The 15,480-nt window shown below is 52.0% G+C and overlaps 1 protein-coding gene across 2 annotated transcripts; it reads right to left on the bottom strand.

The window, feature by feature from the left end:
* Positions 1-1,299: 1,299 nt before the first annotated feature.
* On the bottom strand, positions 1,300-8,938 carry RHOU (ras homolog family member U). 2 transcript variants are annotated; one of them, XM_063329044.1, is made up of 3 exons: positions 8,324-8,832; positions 7,385-7,491; positions 1,300-4,341 (listed from the first exon to the last, which is right to left on the bottom strand). In XM_063329044.1, exons 1-3 carry the CDS (start codon positions 8,661-8,663, stop codon positions 3,886-3,888), a joined length of 903 nt encoding a protein of 300 aa, XP_063185114.1. In that variant the 5' UTR covers positions 8,664-8,832; the 3' UTR covers positions 1,300-3,885. The 2 variants fall into 2 exon arrangements, with proteins under 2 accessions (XP_063185114.1, XP_063185113.1); XM_063329043.1 differs by having other exon boundaries at positions 1,302-4,341; positions 7,385-7,443; positions 8,324-8,938.
* Positions 8,939-15,480: the final 6,542 nt, after the last annotated feature.

Raw genomic sequence — 15,480 nt, 5'->3', positions numbered from 1 at the left:
GTTGGGATGCGTAAGACAGCAGCCCACCTCAGCAGGAGAGCATCGCGCCACAGGGAGCAGATGGATCCTGGCACCAGGATTTGGCAGCACTGGGTTCTGGGCTCTCGGCTAGCGCAACCCCTTTTCCTGCAAAGCCAGCATGCAAAGGTGGGGTGACTGGGTCTCCAGCGAGCACATCCTGACTTCACGCCACCCAGTGCACAAACCCAGTGGAACTGATTCCTCAAAGGCACCAGCAGCAGTGATCCAACACCTGGTACTCACCAGAAAGAAGCCCACTGGTGGGTCAGGCACTCGGGCAGGGTGGCTGGGCTGCAGGCATGGCCAGGTGAACAAGACTCCTGGCAGCCCCCAGCATGCCAGGTAACAAAGCAGAAAAGCAGCCAAGACTTTGTGTCAAAGAATGAGGAACTGGCCATGGGGAAGATGAATGGTGCATCAATCTCCTTCCTCTGCTTCGTGCAGGCTGCATGCGTTTCGATAGTTGAAAATACATCAGTATTACAACCTGGGATACAGGCAGCGCAGGAGGGCATCCTGGTATGCCACCCCGGTGTACATACTCCACTGACCTTGGTCCAGAGCAAAGCTCCTTCTCTGGAGCAATCCCACAGCAGGACCACTGACTCCATGGGGATGCCTAGGGGTCCAGCTGCCGCTCCCCACTTGGCTAACACAGTCCCAAGGCAGCCGTCCGTGGCTCCAGCTGCCGCTCCCCACTTGGCTAACACAGCTCCAGGACAGCCATCACGGATGGCTGGGGGTGGGCACGAACAACCTTAAGCCTCGCTTGCCTCTGCCCTAGCACAAGGGACAGGACCCAGGGAGGAGGGTGACAAGATCCTGGGTGACAAGACCCTTGGTGCCACGAGGGAACGGGCTCTGCTCTTCCAAAAATGCCCCCTGGCTCACCCAGGACACACATGGCCCAACCTGCGGCAGCTGAAACACCACACCACCGGCCCCAGCATCCCTCCCAGCTGTCCCCAGCCAGGCCATGCTCCTCCTGCCGCTCGCCCCACTTTCAGGAAGCGGGCACAAGAAGCCTTCCCACGCCTCGTGGGGCCACAGCAAGAGGCTGCAGTGCTGCTGGGGATGCAGAAAGCCCGCCGTCATACCTCCCCACCCAGCCCAGGCCCCTGGGGATGGGGCAGCCCAGGGGAAAAGTCCATTTTTTAACCAGAGGCGTTTTGCCAGGGCACTGGGAGCACAGCCCCGGTGCATGGCCAGGGACTGCCCTCCAGCCTCCCCGAGCGGGCAGCAGAGGCAGACACATACACAGGTCAGAATTTATTTCCAAATACCTCATTTATATCATTCTCACATGAAATATTTTTTTCGGAATATAGCCTACACTTAGAAAACAGAAGAGAGGTCGGGTTTTTTTTTTTTTTTTTATAAGGCACATCAGATTATAGACTACATAGATACATCTCCCCCTCACTTGCGCTCGTAAAATACTGGTGATTTTAAAAGTAATATTTCTAAAACCTAGACCCTGTGTAGCCCCGTGTAGAGCAGTATTCATAAAGTTATTAGACCTCAGTTTACACACACCTAGTAAAGGGCTATAACAAGTTGTATATACATCACATTTTCAGAAACAGTCACAGCTGGCTACATTTAAAAGTAATGCTACTCCAGACTATGAAACAGGCTGCTGATAAAATATAACCTACTGCTTCCAGTACAGCATGATACAAAGAAGTGTGATCTTGCAGAAGAAATTTTGTTATTTTTGCAAATGGAAGCTGCTCAGATTCAAGCCTGTCTCCTCCCCAAACACACATTTTTTGATCGACTGAGACCATTTTACAGAGAAGCAAAGCACCCAAGAGAAATCTGGCTTTACGTTTTTCTCCAAGATGACGGTATGACTGCATATCTGAAGTCCTGTCAAAGCATTCGAGTAAGAAATATAAAAGCTCAGACGTTAACTTCTTGACCAGTAAACATTAAACCATTACCAACCAGATGCAACCAAGTTAAATGCATCCAGCTTCTGTGCTATGGAAACTGTTTTTCCAGGCCATTCCAGTGCAAAAGCCAACACATTTTTATTGAATCAGGCCCTAGGTAAAGATTTCCATCCTATTTTCAAGTTTTCAGCAATGGAACATTACCCATTCTGCACTCATTTTGCTGTAGAGGAGGAAAAAATACTGCCTGTGGAGCCTATGCCAATACAGCCCAGAATCCATTTACATAGTGTCATTTTCTTTAATGGGCCAGGAGGTAAACTGTGGTCGGCTTTATCAACTCAAATGGCTTCCACAGTTCTTCTTTCTATCAAGCACTGATTCATTTCTGATGAAAAAAGGGTTCCAGCTTTCTGTCGCTGTAGTTTAGTTTAAGACTATGAAAAAGGTCACTTCAAGGCTATGGCCGACGGGAAAAAAAAAAAAAACATACTCTGATCTTCAAGTATCTAGGGGGAAAAAAAAAAAGTAGTCATGGCCATAAAAAAGCAGACAGACAGCACAAAGTAAATATCCTCTGCAGAATAAGTTAAAATACCAATTCTTGCAGAGAGTCACGTTATGCCTCAGGTCTCTCAAACTCGCCGGGGCTGGAATTAGGCTTAGTTTAGCAGGAACCAGATTTAGTCAGAGAATAGGTCACACTCAACTTTGCACTATGTTGAGTTCACTCAGCTACATTTTAGGCACATATCAGTTGATCTGTTGGACTGATCCGGGGGGGAAAAAAAAAAAAAATCAGTTAAATTTCCGGGGTGGCCTCAGCCAGTTTCACAATTATGAGCTTGGACAAGATTCAACAAGAAGTGACTGTTGCCTTTGGAAGGGAAATGTTAACTTGGTTGAAAACAGCATCGTGAAGAGGACATAGCAGCCTCAGTTTCTAGAGTCCTGTTTGTTATAAATCTTGATCTGCCCAATTTGTTATTTATTTAGCAGCCTTAAAAGGTAAGGAGGGGCATCCTGAAATTCTTGGCTGTAGACCTAAAACCAGATGCGGTTTACATGGTGCTGCACCATTATTTGTTACATCTCTTTACAAAAAAAAAAAAAAAAACAAAAAAAATAAAACCAAAAAACCGCAACACAACAGCATTTACATTCCTTTCAGTTGAAATAGATGAACTGTCGTCATGTCTGCAAAAATACAGATGAAATCGCCACTGCTCGAGGTAGCGAGTTAAAGCTTGGTCATGTTCCTCAGGCTTCCACGCGGCTTCCTGGGAAGAGCAGGGGAAGGAGGACAGAAAGGACTTTCACAAAGTCAGGAGGTGACAAACGAGATGTCAGCTCCATTAGGGTTAGGTTCCCTCACCGCATGCTGAAGGTATATTCATGACCTTTCCAACCGTGGCATTTGCGTATAGATTACACGTCTCGCATACCCTTTTTAAACTGATCCCTAAGAGCGTTGGCTTGGGAAGACATGGAGAAGAGAGCAGGAGTGGGGTTTTAAAGCTACAAATGTCAGTTAGGAGGCACAGTGTTATTTTTTCCCTTTGATCGTCCATGTGCAGAGCTCCATGTTTCCACCATTGCTTGCGCATTTCCTCCTGCGAAGCCCTGGCAGCAAAGGCCTCTGGTGTGCTCCTCCCCATCGCGTACACCTTACAACTTTAAGAAACTGAATCCTTTGGACAAATCCTTCTACTCTTACAGACACATGATGCTCTTCTTCCTTAATGAAAGGTTTTAGTCAAGACACCGGATGTCAGACCTGATTTATAGCAATTATTTAACTAAGAATCCTTCTGCCACCCTCAAAAGGGCAACCAAGATATCCAGTAGCAACATATACACATACATACAGATCTACACTATACACTCGGGACGACACAGAATGAGATTTCAGCTAATATAGCTTCTATTTGATTTCCTCAGAGCAGCACTAAGGTCCTCGCAACCCCTATACAAAACAGCAGTATTTTTTCCACCAGGATTTGGAGAGGTTTTTCATCTTGTCTGGAGTCCTACACTTGGATTTCTTTGGTTGCTGCTGGGTATCCGAGTACTGAATACCAGCCACGATGGCCGCATCAAAGACCTCCTTGAGGTTTTTCTGAGTCAAAGCAGAGCACTCGATGTAGGACGCAGCTTTTATTTCCTCGGCACAGAGCTTCGCAGCCTCCTCCGAGACCGGCTTTTCTTTGCACTTGTCCAGCTCGATGAGAACTTTGACATCCTCCCGGAGGTCCGACTGCGTCCCAACAAGGATAATGGGCGCCTTGGGGCAGTGACATCGGATTTCGGGAACCCACTTCTCACTCACGTTCTGGAAGGACGAGGGGCTAACCACACTGAAGCACAGCAAGAAGATGTCCGTGTTGGTGTAGCACAGAGGCCTGAGCTTGTCGAATTCATCCTGCGTAGAATGAAATAGGAGTTAGCACCCAACAGAAAGAGCACATCAGCCCCGGAGGACACCTCGATACGCTCCCTAGCTGATGTCTGGAGGAGCTAAGGACCACCTGCCGCTGCAGTCTTGAGAGGCACCCTGACAGCAGCACCCAGACCACCCAACATTAGGGGCAGAAGCTGCCCGTATCCAGCCTGAGGTCTCACCCTGCATGGCTGCCAGCCAGCAGGCACTCTGCCACCACCGGGAATGTAGGACGAAGGTGGTGGCTTCTCCATGTAGCTGAGATTTTCTGACTAATGCCGCAGCTTGTTTTGAGTGCTATTAATTTCCTTCACTCTTTGTACACCGGCCCTCTGCCCTATTGCATGGGAGCAATGCCGCAGGAAGTAGGTTACGGCACATGAGGAACGAAGCCAAAAATTGAAGCATGGGAGGGAGAAGGCACTTTCTACAGGTCCACTTCTCAGAAGGGTGAGTCAGTGAGCAGCTCTGATGAGCTGCTGACACCCCAACCTCCAGATGCAGGCTCGAGTGCGGAGCAGACAAGTGGCAGCAAGCTACCTTTCCTGGAATCACCTTTTAAACAGGTGACTACTTAACAACATCCTACAGGATATGGGAATCATTTCCCCGCCATTGTGCCCAGGGATTTAAATCTGATGGCAGCACTAACGACTCACAATGTGCAGGCTTAACATGCCAATGGCATAGAGTAAGAGCTTTACCTTTCCCTCCCACCCATGCCACATCAAACAAACTGCAAACAGGCCTCCTAGCGCTACTTTTCTTTTTTTTACCTCCTTTTTTTTTTTTTTTAACCTCCTTTTTTTTTTTTTCCCCCCCCTTTTAGTGCAAACTCCAGCAAAGCAGACCCTTTTTCAGCTTCAGGAACTAGCCAGAAGAAAGCCAAACACCTCAAGGTAACAAAAGGCGTGCTGATCCTCTGCGAAGAATGCAGCAAGAAGCAAGGGTTAACTCCAGGCAGGCTGCTTTTATGCTGACAGCAGGATAAAAGCAGGGTAACACTAGCAGCCTGAACAGGTAGGATTTGCCTCAGCGGCAGTGACATTTTAATTAAAACGGACCGTGTTCTCAAAAGCTCTGAATTGAAAGTGCAAAGAACACACACAGCTGAAAACATCTCTCTGGTACCAGCAGTTTACTGCTGAATTGCAAGTCCCATGTTAATTTTCGAGATGTGAAATTTTGCTTCAAAGTCTCTGGAGGCCCAGGATATGCAGTATAAAGCCCCCTGGAAGCCTCAGAAGTCTCATTTCGCTTGAATGAATTTCTTCCAGCAGCTACTCCGAGAGAGACAGCGATTTATAAAACACGAGTCAAGAAAGCAAGCTTCATTAGCTCTCTTCATTCTCAGATTAAGCCTCAGAGGGAACAAGGCTTTCACCGCTTGGCTCGAGAGAGAGACCCCGCACTTACTGAGAGCTGCCGCTCTAAACCACGGGGCTGTTTACAGAAAGGCACCTCGCCATGTAATTGCCTCTTCTTGCTACCTGAGCAACCTCAAAAGGGCTCAATTCAATGTGTTTGAAAGCCAAACCCAGATCTTAAGGGTTTCTACCCAGATGAAATAGCGCCCTTTATATTCCAAGTGCACTCCTGCAGTTTCAACGGTAGGTACCTGACCTGCAGGGGCTCTACACCTCTTCGAGCTGGTGATGCTGAAATACAATTTCCCTCTGCCTGGAGTGGGTTTTTTTTGCTGCAGATTTCAGTGACCATCTCACTGCAGCACTGTTTTACCAAAAAGTATCCAGCTAGGTATCTTTGATTCAGGACGACTTCTGTCGGTTTAGATAACCTCTTCATTTTTAAGGCAGTGACTCTACCCTTTCCGGCTGCACTTGGGCAGCCAGAACAAATATCTTTACCATTAACGGCAGAGGTGACTGGGCCTGCCCATCCCTCCTGCCACTTGCAGTGGCGTTTCCATGGGTGCTGCCTGTCCACAGGCTGTCACCCAGTGGCAATTTCACCTGCCACACTCTGTATATGAACACACACAGCCACGGTTGTTGTGGTACCACCCTGTCTCTTCGGCAGGGCATGAAATCAGGGACAGTTCTGCTGTTCTACTTCGTATCGTTACCCGCAAAGGCTGCTTATAGGATTTTAGCTTTGGTTTATAGGGCACATGGGAGTCCTACACTACTGTCTAGGACTGCACAGCCCTTCAAAGCCCTTTCCTAAGTAGGGCGCCCAGTTACAACTCATCTAAATAGGTTTGTATGTTAAGGCCACTGAGATTTTTCAGTGTGATTTTGGTGAAGGCGTAGACCCAGATCCACAAAGCTGCGCAGGAACCTAACTCCCACTGCCTTCAAACACACACCAGGTAGCGAAATACTTTCGGCTATCCAGACTCCAACCCCTGGCAAGCAGTGTCGCCCACTGCTCAGGGTGGTACAAGCCAGGGACTTGCAGAAAATATTCTTTTTATGTATGAGGCAAACTAGGGGCTGAAAGGCACCAGCCACCCTCAAGCCTTCAGGACTTAGACTACAGCAAACCTCAGCTTTAGGGCGGCAGCACTTTTGAAAGGGGTGGGAATGGCAAATATGAAGTCTCCACAGACAACACCCAAGAAGACTTTTTTCTCCCTTAAGCTTCTGCCACTTCAAAAACACAGTGCCTATCTCTGGACACCTACACAGCTGTGGATGCTTTGCACATGTACACCCCAAACACCATAGTTCTTAAACCCACAGTTATTTAGCAACAATAAAGACAGCGACAACCGCTCAAAGAGAAACCCAGGTGGCCCTTGAATCCCCAATATGTTCAGCCTTTCTAGTCCAGCTAAGCAGAGCAGCAGCCTGTGCCCAGCCCCTATATGGAGGCACAGTATGTCCCCCACCAGACACCGGGCAAAGCAGCGGGTTAAGCAGCAGTGAAAATGATAGCAGTTTAATAAGATGATCAAACACTGGGAATCCTTTCAAATCTATGAAGTCATTAGCCAGACTATTTTGCGCAACAACTTCTCCCCTCCCGCTGTCACTTAAATCAAATAAGTGGCTTCACTGACCTGACCAGCTGTGTCGCAGAGCTGAAGTCTCACCGGCTTGCCATCGACAGACACGACAGCTTTGGAGAGAAAGGAGGAGGGAGGGGGGAAAACTGTGGTGAGTCCAACTTCACACGTTTTCCATTACAAAAAAAAAAAAGAAAAAAAAAAAGATTTACCACCCCTCAGCTCTTTCAGTCTTCAATTAGTTTAGTTTTAACAACTTCCCAGAGCTGGAAGGCAGTCTATCGCTAACACTGGGGCACACACAAGCCCCTCAGGGCTTTCCGATTCACGTCGCTGCAGGAGAAGGGCAGGCAGTGCCCCCACTAACCCGCAGCGGGGACAGCCAGCCAAGGGCCCCACGTCCTCCTTCTGCTACCAAGGGTGTAGTTTATTACCCTCTTGCACATCTAGTGGGAGGTGTCCCTGCCCGTGGCAGGGGGGTTGGAATTAGATGATCTTGAAGGTCCCTTCCAACCCAAACCATTCTATGATTCCACGATCTTCTACACACCCGGGACACGACAAGCCCCCGCTGAACCAGAGAGACAACCCAAAACTTCCCCTTCGCGATGGAGAGACGAGGCAAGTACTTCAGCTTTCCTGCTCCTATCTCGCCCAGAGCTGGAAGTCTGAGACCGGAGAAGTTCACCACTGAAGCCCGGCTGTGGCCGCACGGCCGGGCGCGACACCAGCTGCCAGCCCGGCTACGCTACACCGGAGATCAGCCGGTGCCGCTGGCCGCGGCAGCCGTCTAACGGGCTCCGGTCCTGCCTGAGCAGGGTCCTGCCCCCACATAAATAAATAAGGAAGTAACGGAAGCCGGACACCCCCAGCCCACCCCGATCAGCCCCGCCACAGCCCCGGGGCTGGCGCAGGCGGGACGCGCCGCTCCCCGCCGCGGCAGCACCCCCCTCCCGCCCGCCCCGGTCCCCGCGGCCGCCCCCCGGCCCTTACCGGAGAAGTTGTCGAAGGCGGTGGGGATGTACTCGGTGGGGTACCCGTTGGTGGTGTAGCTCACCACCAGGCTGGTCTTCCCCACGGCGCCGTCCCCCACCAGCACGCACTTGATGCTGCGCCTCGGCTCGGCTCCGGCTCCGACCCCGGCCCCGGCTCCGGCCCCCGCCGCGGCCCCGGTCCCGGTCCCCGCCGCCCGGCAGCGGCCGCCCAGCGCCGCCCCCAGCGCCGCCGCCGCCCGGCCGCTGCGCACCCTGCGCGGGGGCACCGGCGGCACCTCGCAGCCGCCGGGTACCGGTTTGCTGATGTAGCCCGCCTCGCCCTCCTGCTGCGGCGGCATCCGACCGGCCACGCCGAACCCCGCCGGCCGGGAGGCGCCGCCGGCCGGGAGGCGGCGGGACGCGGCGACGACGACGGCGGGCGGGCGGTGCGGGGCCCCGGCGGGCCGGCAGGCTCGGCGCGACCGCCGCGAAGCCAGCCCCGGCGCCGCTGCGCGTTTCCCAGTGGCAGGCGGCGGCGGGATCGCGGGTCAGGCTGCACTCGCCTCGCCCCGCGCTACCGAGTCCCAACCGCCGGCCCCGCGCCGCCGCGTGACATAGCGCCGCGCGGGGGGGAGGAGGAGCCGCCCCCGCCGCCGCCGCCGCCGCCGCCCGGCCCGGGCCGGCCCAGCCCAGCCCGGCAGGCGGCGCCACCGCGCCCCGCGCCGCCCGCCCCGCTGCCGCCGCGCGGGCGCGTCCCTCATTGGCCCGCGAGCCCCCGCCGCGCCGCGCGGCGGCGGGCCGGCGCGGCGCCATTGGCTGGCGCGGCGGGGGCGCGCAGCCCGCCCCCCCCCCCGCCCCCCGCGGGGACGCGCCCGACCCGCCCCCGCCGCCATGCGGGTGTGGGGCCGTCGCCGCCGGTCCCTGCGGTGGGTGAGAGCCCACCTGCCGGGCTGAGCAGGGAGGAACTGGGCCAGGCGCCGGGGGAGAGGGGGGGAAGGGGGGAGGAACTACGTTTTTAGCAGCGCTGGAACCGGTTGGCCTTGGAAAGTTGACGGCAGAAAGTGAAAACCTGCTAAAAAGTTAAGCTCTGCCCTAAATGGGGGGAATTATTAACACGTTTCTTACGGGGGCCCTAACAGCACTGCACAGACATGAGTGGTGCCGGCTGGGGGATCTGCGGTGTAGAAGTTCGTATCCTCCTTTTGCAGCCGGCAAGAAATGGTCGCTGAAGTGACGGGAATGTCGAGATTTCAGTTTGTCATTTTCATCACCATTTTGCTCCTCGTGCGGCCTGGAGTGCCATTTCCCCGTTTCCCTCGCCGATCCAGAAGCCCCTGTGGTTCCGCAGGGCGTGCCCCAGCTGCCCGTCGTGCCCCAGCTGCCTGTCCCACGCTCACTGGAGGAGCTAGAAACATCAGCCCTACAGGGGGGCTGCCCTCCTTCTGCTTCTGCAAACCCTGGAGCCGCGTCGTCCCACCACGGAACACCCTGCCGAGGCTCCTGCCTGGTGGAAATAAGTGCTCGCTGCAGCTGATCTCTCTTTCCTGTGTGCCGTGGCCTCTTCCATGGGAACGGCCACGATGGCTCTCCATGGGGTCGTGGTGCTCCTGCACTTAGATAGCATTACGGGTTCTCCAAAGCAGGGCCGGAGCAGAGGTCCTCCCTGGCCGAAGGCAGCTGGGAGGACCCCAGGTTGGATGCCTTGTGCATGCAGTTGGAGGGGTGGGGAGGAAACAGCTGGAGCCCTGTGCTCCCAGGCGGCAGCACCCACCTTGTCCCGGCAGGGAGCACAGCTGGGCAGGGACGGGGCACAGCAGCCAGCGGAGCACAGGGGCTCAGTGTGACCTACATGCTCAAGAGCCATAGGAGCCACTGACTCACATGTGGGACTCCCCAGTCCTGCAGGATTACCTTCCCCTAAATGAACAAAGACGGTGCTGTCACGTCTGGGCGTTAGTGCCGGAGAGAGACATCACAGGGCACCCCGCCACAACCGAGAAGCTTTTCCTTGTTGGGTGCTTTCATATATTGATCCCCCTGTGATGAAGCCTGAGAAGAGGAGATCACCCAGGCAGCCGAGCTTTGCCAGGATCGACAGCCAGAAGGATCGGAGTTGGAGCCTGCCTGTGCTCAGGCATGTGCTAAAATAACAGAAATGGCTTAATTCGTACCTTTGGTTGGTTTGGTGCAAGTCCTCTTGGGGATGCCTAGGTTAGAACAAAAGCATTCTATTTTAATTTAGTGTAATTATAGCCTGCCTACCTACAAAAGCCGACTTGCTTTAACAATACTGTTGCAGCTAACTCCCCGGAGTCATGATGTAGTTGTGCCGGGATAAAGCTAATATGGCATATTCTTGTCGGGAAAGGGAAAAACATTACATGTGTAAGTGCAGGCTTACTTTGCAAACAGCTGCAGCTGTTCGAAAGGTTACCACCATTGCAGCCTGTTGCCACACTTGGTCCTGGGGCTGCTTCCTCCATAGCAGAGCCCTAAAGCCTGCGTGCTCCACAGCCACCTGGCTGCAGAGTCACGGCCTTTGTTTAATTCAGTATTAGACAGCTTCAGCCCAGCAGATGTTTCACTGAAATGGGGGAGAAGCGTGGCTGCTCTGCTCCAGCGGTTGAGGGGGCTCGGAGCTACCTGTACCGTGGTACCATCTTGAGCACTGATGCTGTTTCAGCAGTGAATCATGTAGCTTGGTATGAGAGTGATACAGGTGACAAATCACATGCCTGATCAAAATCAGGTACCAATCCCAGTACCAAAAATTGTTACAGGTCCTTCTTTTCCTTCAACTGAGCCAGGGGGAAAATGGGTGAATTGCACAGGGACTTGTGTCCCTTGTTCTGAATTAAAAACAAATCACTTCGGTGAGACTTTGGAGGCAGTTAGGATCTACTCCAGACGTGGAATAATGTTGTCACTCATTTCTGAAGAACTGCGTGGAGCGTGGAGACGAGATGCTGTTACATCTGATGTGTTCGCTCCCTACTGCTCGGTGCAGGGGGCAGAGCCACATTTGCAGTCCAGTGTCTCATTTTTATTCTGCGTGGTTCAGCCACATCTCTACACAAGACAAGGCAAGGCTAACAAAAGGCACTTACAATGGGAAAAGGTAAGGCTTTTAAGACTCTAGTCCCCTGTGAGAGTTTAATCTTGAGGCTCCAAGCAGCACCTGAGAAAATTGTCTCCCACACGCATGAGCTTTGATAGAAAGGCCCGTTGTGCCTGAGGAGCAGAACTGTCAAGAGAAGTCTCCATCGCCATGCCCAGATGCTTGTTACCCTTTCCCTTCTCCTGCCAGAGCCCAGCAGCCTGTAGTTTTCCATCTCCAGAAATCCAGAGGAACTTTCCACCTCGGGGAGCAAAAAATTGGAGAAAAGTCAATAGACCAGACTCGGTTCATACCACATTTATGCAAGGAAAGAAATAAAAGGAGAACTATAATTACATTTTTGCTATATTTTACTCTCAGCAGCACACCATAAATCATGTACCTTGTTAGTGTTGTGGAATGGCGTGTGATGATGGAAGCCAGCATGTGGTAAATACACTGATGCTAAATAAGTTCATGGTAAATATGGTAAATGCTATACACTGGTCAGCTTTGGCCATCATGGGCAGGGTGTCATGGCATGATGATGTCATGACAGCAGACAAATTTCTGTCCGTTTTGGACAGTCTGCCAGCTGAAGGTGAGCAGACATACTGTGACCTCTGACGCCAGGGTGGAATATGACCCAACTGAGGACGCAGGGGTGCCTGAGCTATGTCACCTCTTATCTGCAGTCACAAATGGCAAATCCGTGGCCCGTATCAGTGCTGCGATGAGAGCTCATTAAGAGGAAAGATGCACAACCACAAGGAAAACTCCCGTAGGTGGGAGATGAGAGGGCGGGCAGTATGCACTGAGTGACGATCCGCTTGAACGGTGTGAAAAGATGATGTGAGAAAGCTCTTCATGCAAATGCCGCGAGCGAAAAATGCCACACGCACATTTTTAAACACCTTCAGTAGACAAATACAGTCAATGCATTGAGCTAAGTAGGCTCCAGCGAGATAGCTATAACGGTCCGCATTGTTTCTGTGCTCGGGGAGGGGGGCGTGAGTGGATTCAGAGCTGCATGGTTGCCCTATACTGTAATGTACCCTACCAAATACAGTGGCCCTTTGTGTAAGAGGATGAGCTAACCGGTTGTTTTGCAGAGGGTGGGGGGCAGTTTACACCACAGCAGCAAGTCAGAGCAGCTCCCGGGCGGCTGTGCTGGTGGTGGGCTGAGGGTACATTGATGGAGGGATGCTGTAACAGATAGCCGCCCTCTCCGAAGCGTTCGGCCTCGGCCCTATCACACGCGCACATCTCACAGGTTTGAACCCAATTATTTTCAGAGCTCTGAGCTGGGGGATAAACAGGCTTAACTCCACATAGGTCAACAGGGTGGCAGTTGTCTGTCTCTGGGCTGAATTTGGTGCATTATCAGCCCGTTCACAGAAAAGCTCTTGCTCTATCTTACATGCTCGTGTTAGTCAAATATTATTCTTTGAGAAAAATGACAGAGAGAGGAAATTATTTTATCAAGACGTGAAGTAGGTCATTGTTATATCCTGGCTTATCATTTTCCCTGCGATACAAAATATATGAACTGGGTGCTGGACTTGCAGAATGAAAGCTTTCTTTTTTTCTTTTTTTTTCTTGCAGAAACTTGAAAAGCCTGACACGGAGAGAGGCGAGGGAGTGAGGCAGCGCGCTCTGAGCATGACGTGATGCACTGCTGCTTGTTCAAGGGAAGAGTACAGCCTGCTCTGCAGGGTTGTCACCAAGATCCTGTTCTTTGTCAAGAAGAGCAACCCCAAGGTCTGGAAAAAAAAACGTCTGTGATGCACCCCTTCATTTTCCAAAGAGCAGGATCCAGTGACGTGGCTAAGATGGCCAGCGGCAGGAGAGGTGGGGAGAAAAGAAAGGGGAAGTATGAGGGAGCAAAGAAAGGGCAACAACCTGGAAAAGAAAAGGCAGCGTGTATAAAGGATGACTCTGACCTGCTCTGACTCCAGAGAAGTGCTTTTGAGGCTGTTCTTTGAGAACGGGAAGGGAAAAGGACTAGAGAAGGACAAGATATTGCTGCTTTTATTATATATTTGATTTTTAATTAAAAAAAAATATGTATATATATATTTGCAAGGGCTTTTTTTAAGCAACATTTTCATCACCCAAGATATTGATTTCAGGGAATTTTTCACTACCAGGGGAAAGGGATCAGTAAAGGGCACACATTGTTAACACAATAAACTCTCCCCACCCCTCCAGCTAAGTTCTGTTTGAGAAGACACTACCAAAAACTCACAGGCAAAAAGGATTGTTGAGATAAACCTGAAAAACAAAACAAAACAAAGTGCAATTGCTTCAAGCCTCCCAAATTCCTAGTTAATTCAGAAAACAAATTAACCCTAACCTCCTATCTGCAGTGCCTCTGCAGGGGAACCACGGTGGGAGGTGATCCCTTTATCTCACTTTCAAAATCCTTTTCAGCTGATCTGGGGTCACAGCTGCTGAAACAGTGCTGCATGTCCTGTGTTTTGTGTGACGGTCACCGATTTGCCTGCTTGTCCTGAAGCCCCTCACTGCCCCAGGGCTGTCCCACACCCCTCCGGGTGCACCAGAGGTGGGAACTCTGCTGCAGCCTGGCCCCTCTTCCCTGGGCTCTCCCTGCTGGGTCTGAGCAGGGACTGAGCCCTGGCCCCAGCAGGTCGCCTGGACACTGCTGGGGACAGGCTGGGGAAGATCTCGTTGGTGGCAGAGAAAAGTCTTGGTAAGAAAAATAGCAAAGAGACTAGTTTTGCCAAAATCTGAATGAAGGAGCTGCCCCTGCCCTGTGGCGTACTGCGTTCCATTACCCTCCTGCTCGCTGGGGTTTATAACCTGCCGTGCTATTTCTACCCCAGGAGCCACGGTTTACAGAGATGATGTGGAAAGAGGGATGTAAATCCAAGCACTAAGCCGGAGCAGAGAAATGACAGCTCAGTTTGGACACACATCTCTGAGGAGGCAGGGGCAGAGCAGCTAGCACTCAAAACAGGCTTGGTATCTGCAGCACGGATGCGCTTTGCCACACTGCACATCAGCCCATATGTGAATCCCTTTTATAACTGTCTCAGCCCCAGCAGTTCCCCAGGTGGACTCCCAAAACAGTTATCAAAATCCTAGTCCCAGCAGCTGGGAAAAGCTTTCCTCCCTACTACGCAACCCCCTCCCTGTCAGGGCAGGCTAGTGGGTATCTGTTCTGCCACAGCCTTCCCAACATTTGCAGCGTGCCTGGGAAGAAACCCTACTGGCTACCTCTGCTGGTTCCTGCTCCAGCCCTGCTCTCATCCCTGCTGTGAGCACTCTCTTTGCCCTTCACCCGTGTTTGAGCTGAGGTGACCTGCGTTTATGGGCATCTTCATGTGACCCCACAGATAGATCTCCATGGCCCTCATGCCCATGCCTAGACTGCAATCCACCATCTCCCATGTACGCTCCTACCCCAGTCTTCAGTGTCTCAATCTGTGTTCCTGAAGTCGTCTGTATCTCAGGGGTGTTTTCTGCACAGCAGACTTTTTTTTTCTAGCCAAGCCAAAAGGCCTCTATCGGTTTTCCTCTCAGGCATATGGTTTGTTTTTATACTAATTAGACACCCAGAGTCTCTTTGAATGGTGATGAACCCCAGCAGTTTGGGTGCACCAAAATTCATCACCCCCTCTGTGTGCACCTCACCTGCACACTATACCCGAGCCCCTCACCTTGCCGGAGTTTCAGGCCTCGGGGCTGCTTCAAGAGGGAGCCAAGTTCCAGAGCAGTCTGCCAGACCTGGGGTTTCCTCTCCAAAATGTCCACCTTGGTGGCATGACAGATGTAAGGAGCCTGGTCTCCCAGGGAGAGCTGGGAGGTGCTGGGGGGACTCCAGCTGCGCAATGGGAGATGCAGAGCTTGTGTCTGGACCAAGGAGTCCTCGGTGGCCAGACCTGAACGTGCTGACAATTTTACCTATTGATAAAGGAAATGCAGGGATATTTCTTTGCATTTTGGATGTGGGGCTGTATTTAAGAATAAGGTCCCAGTTTGCAAATGAGTTTTGACAGAGGATCAGAGGATAGTGTGATCAGAGCTGGCTGGAGGACCAGGAAGAGGCAGCCAGG

Source organism: Chroicocephalus ridibundus, chromosome 3 (assembly GCF_963924245.1).
Source record: "Chroicocephalus ridibundus chromosome 3, bChrRid1.1, whole genome shotgun sequence".
Taxonomy (NCBI): Eukaryota; Metazoa; Chordata; class Aves; order Charadriiformes; family Laridae; genus Chroicocephalus; species Chroicocephalus ridibundus.
Note: the sequence above shows the minus strand (reverse complement) of the source record. Positions and strands in the feature narration are given on the sequence as shown.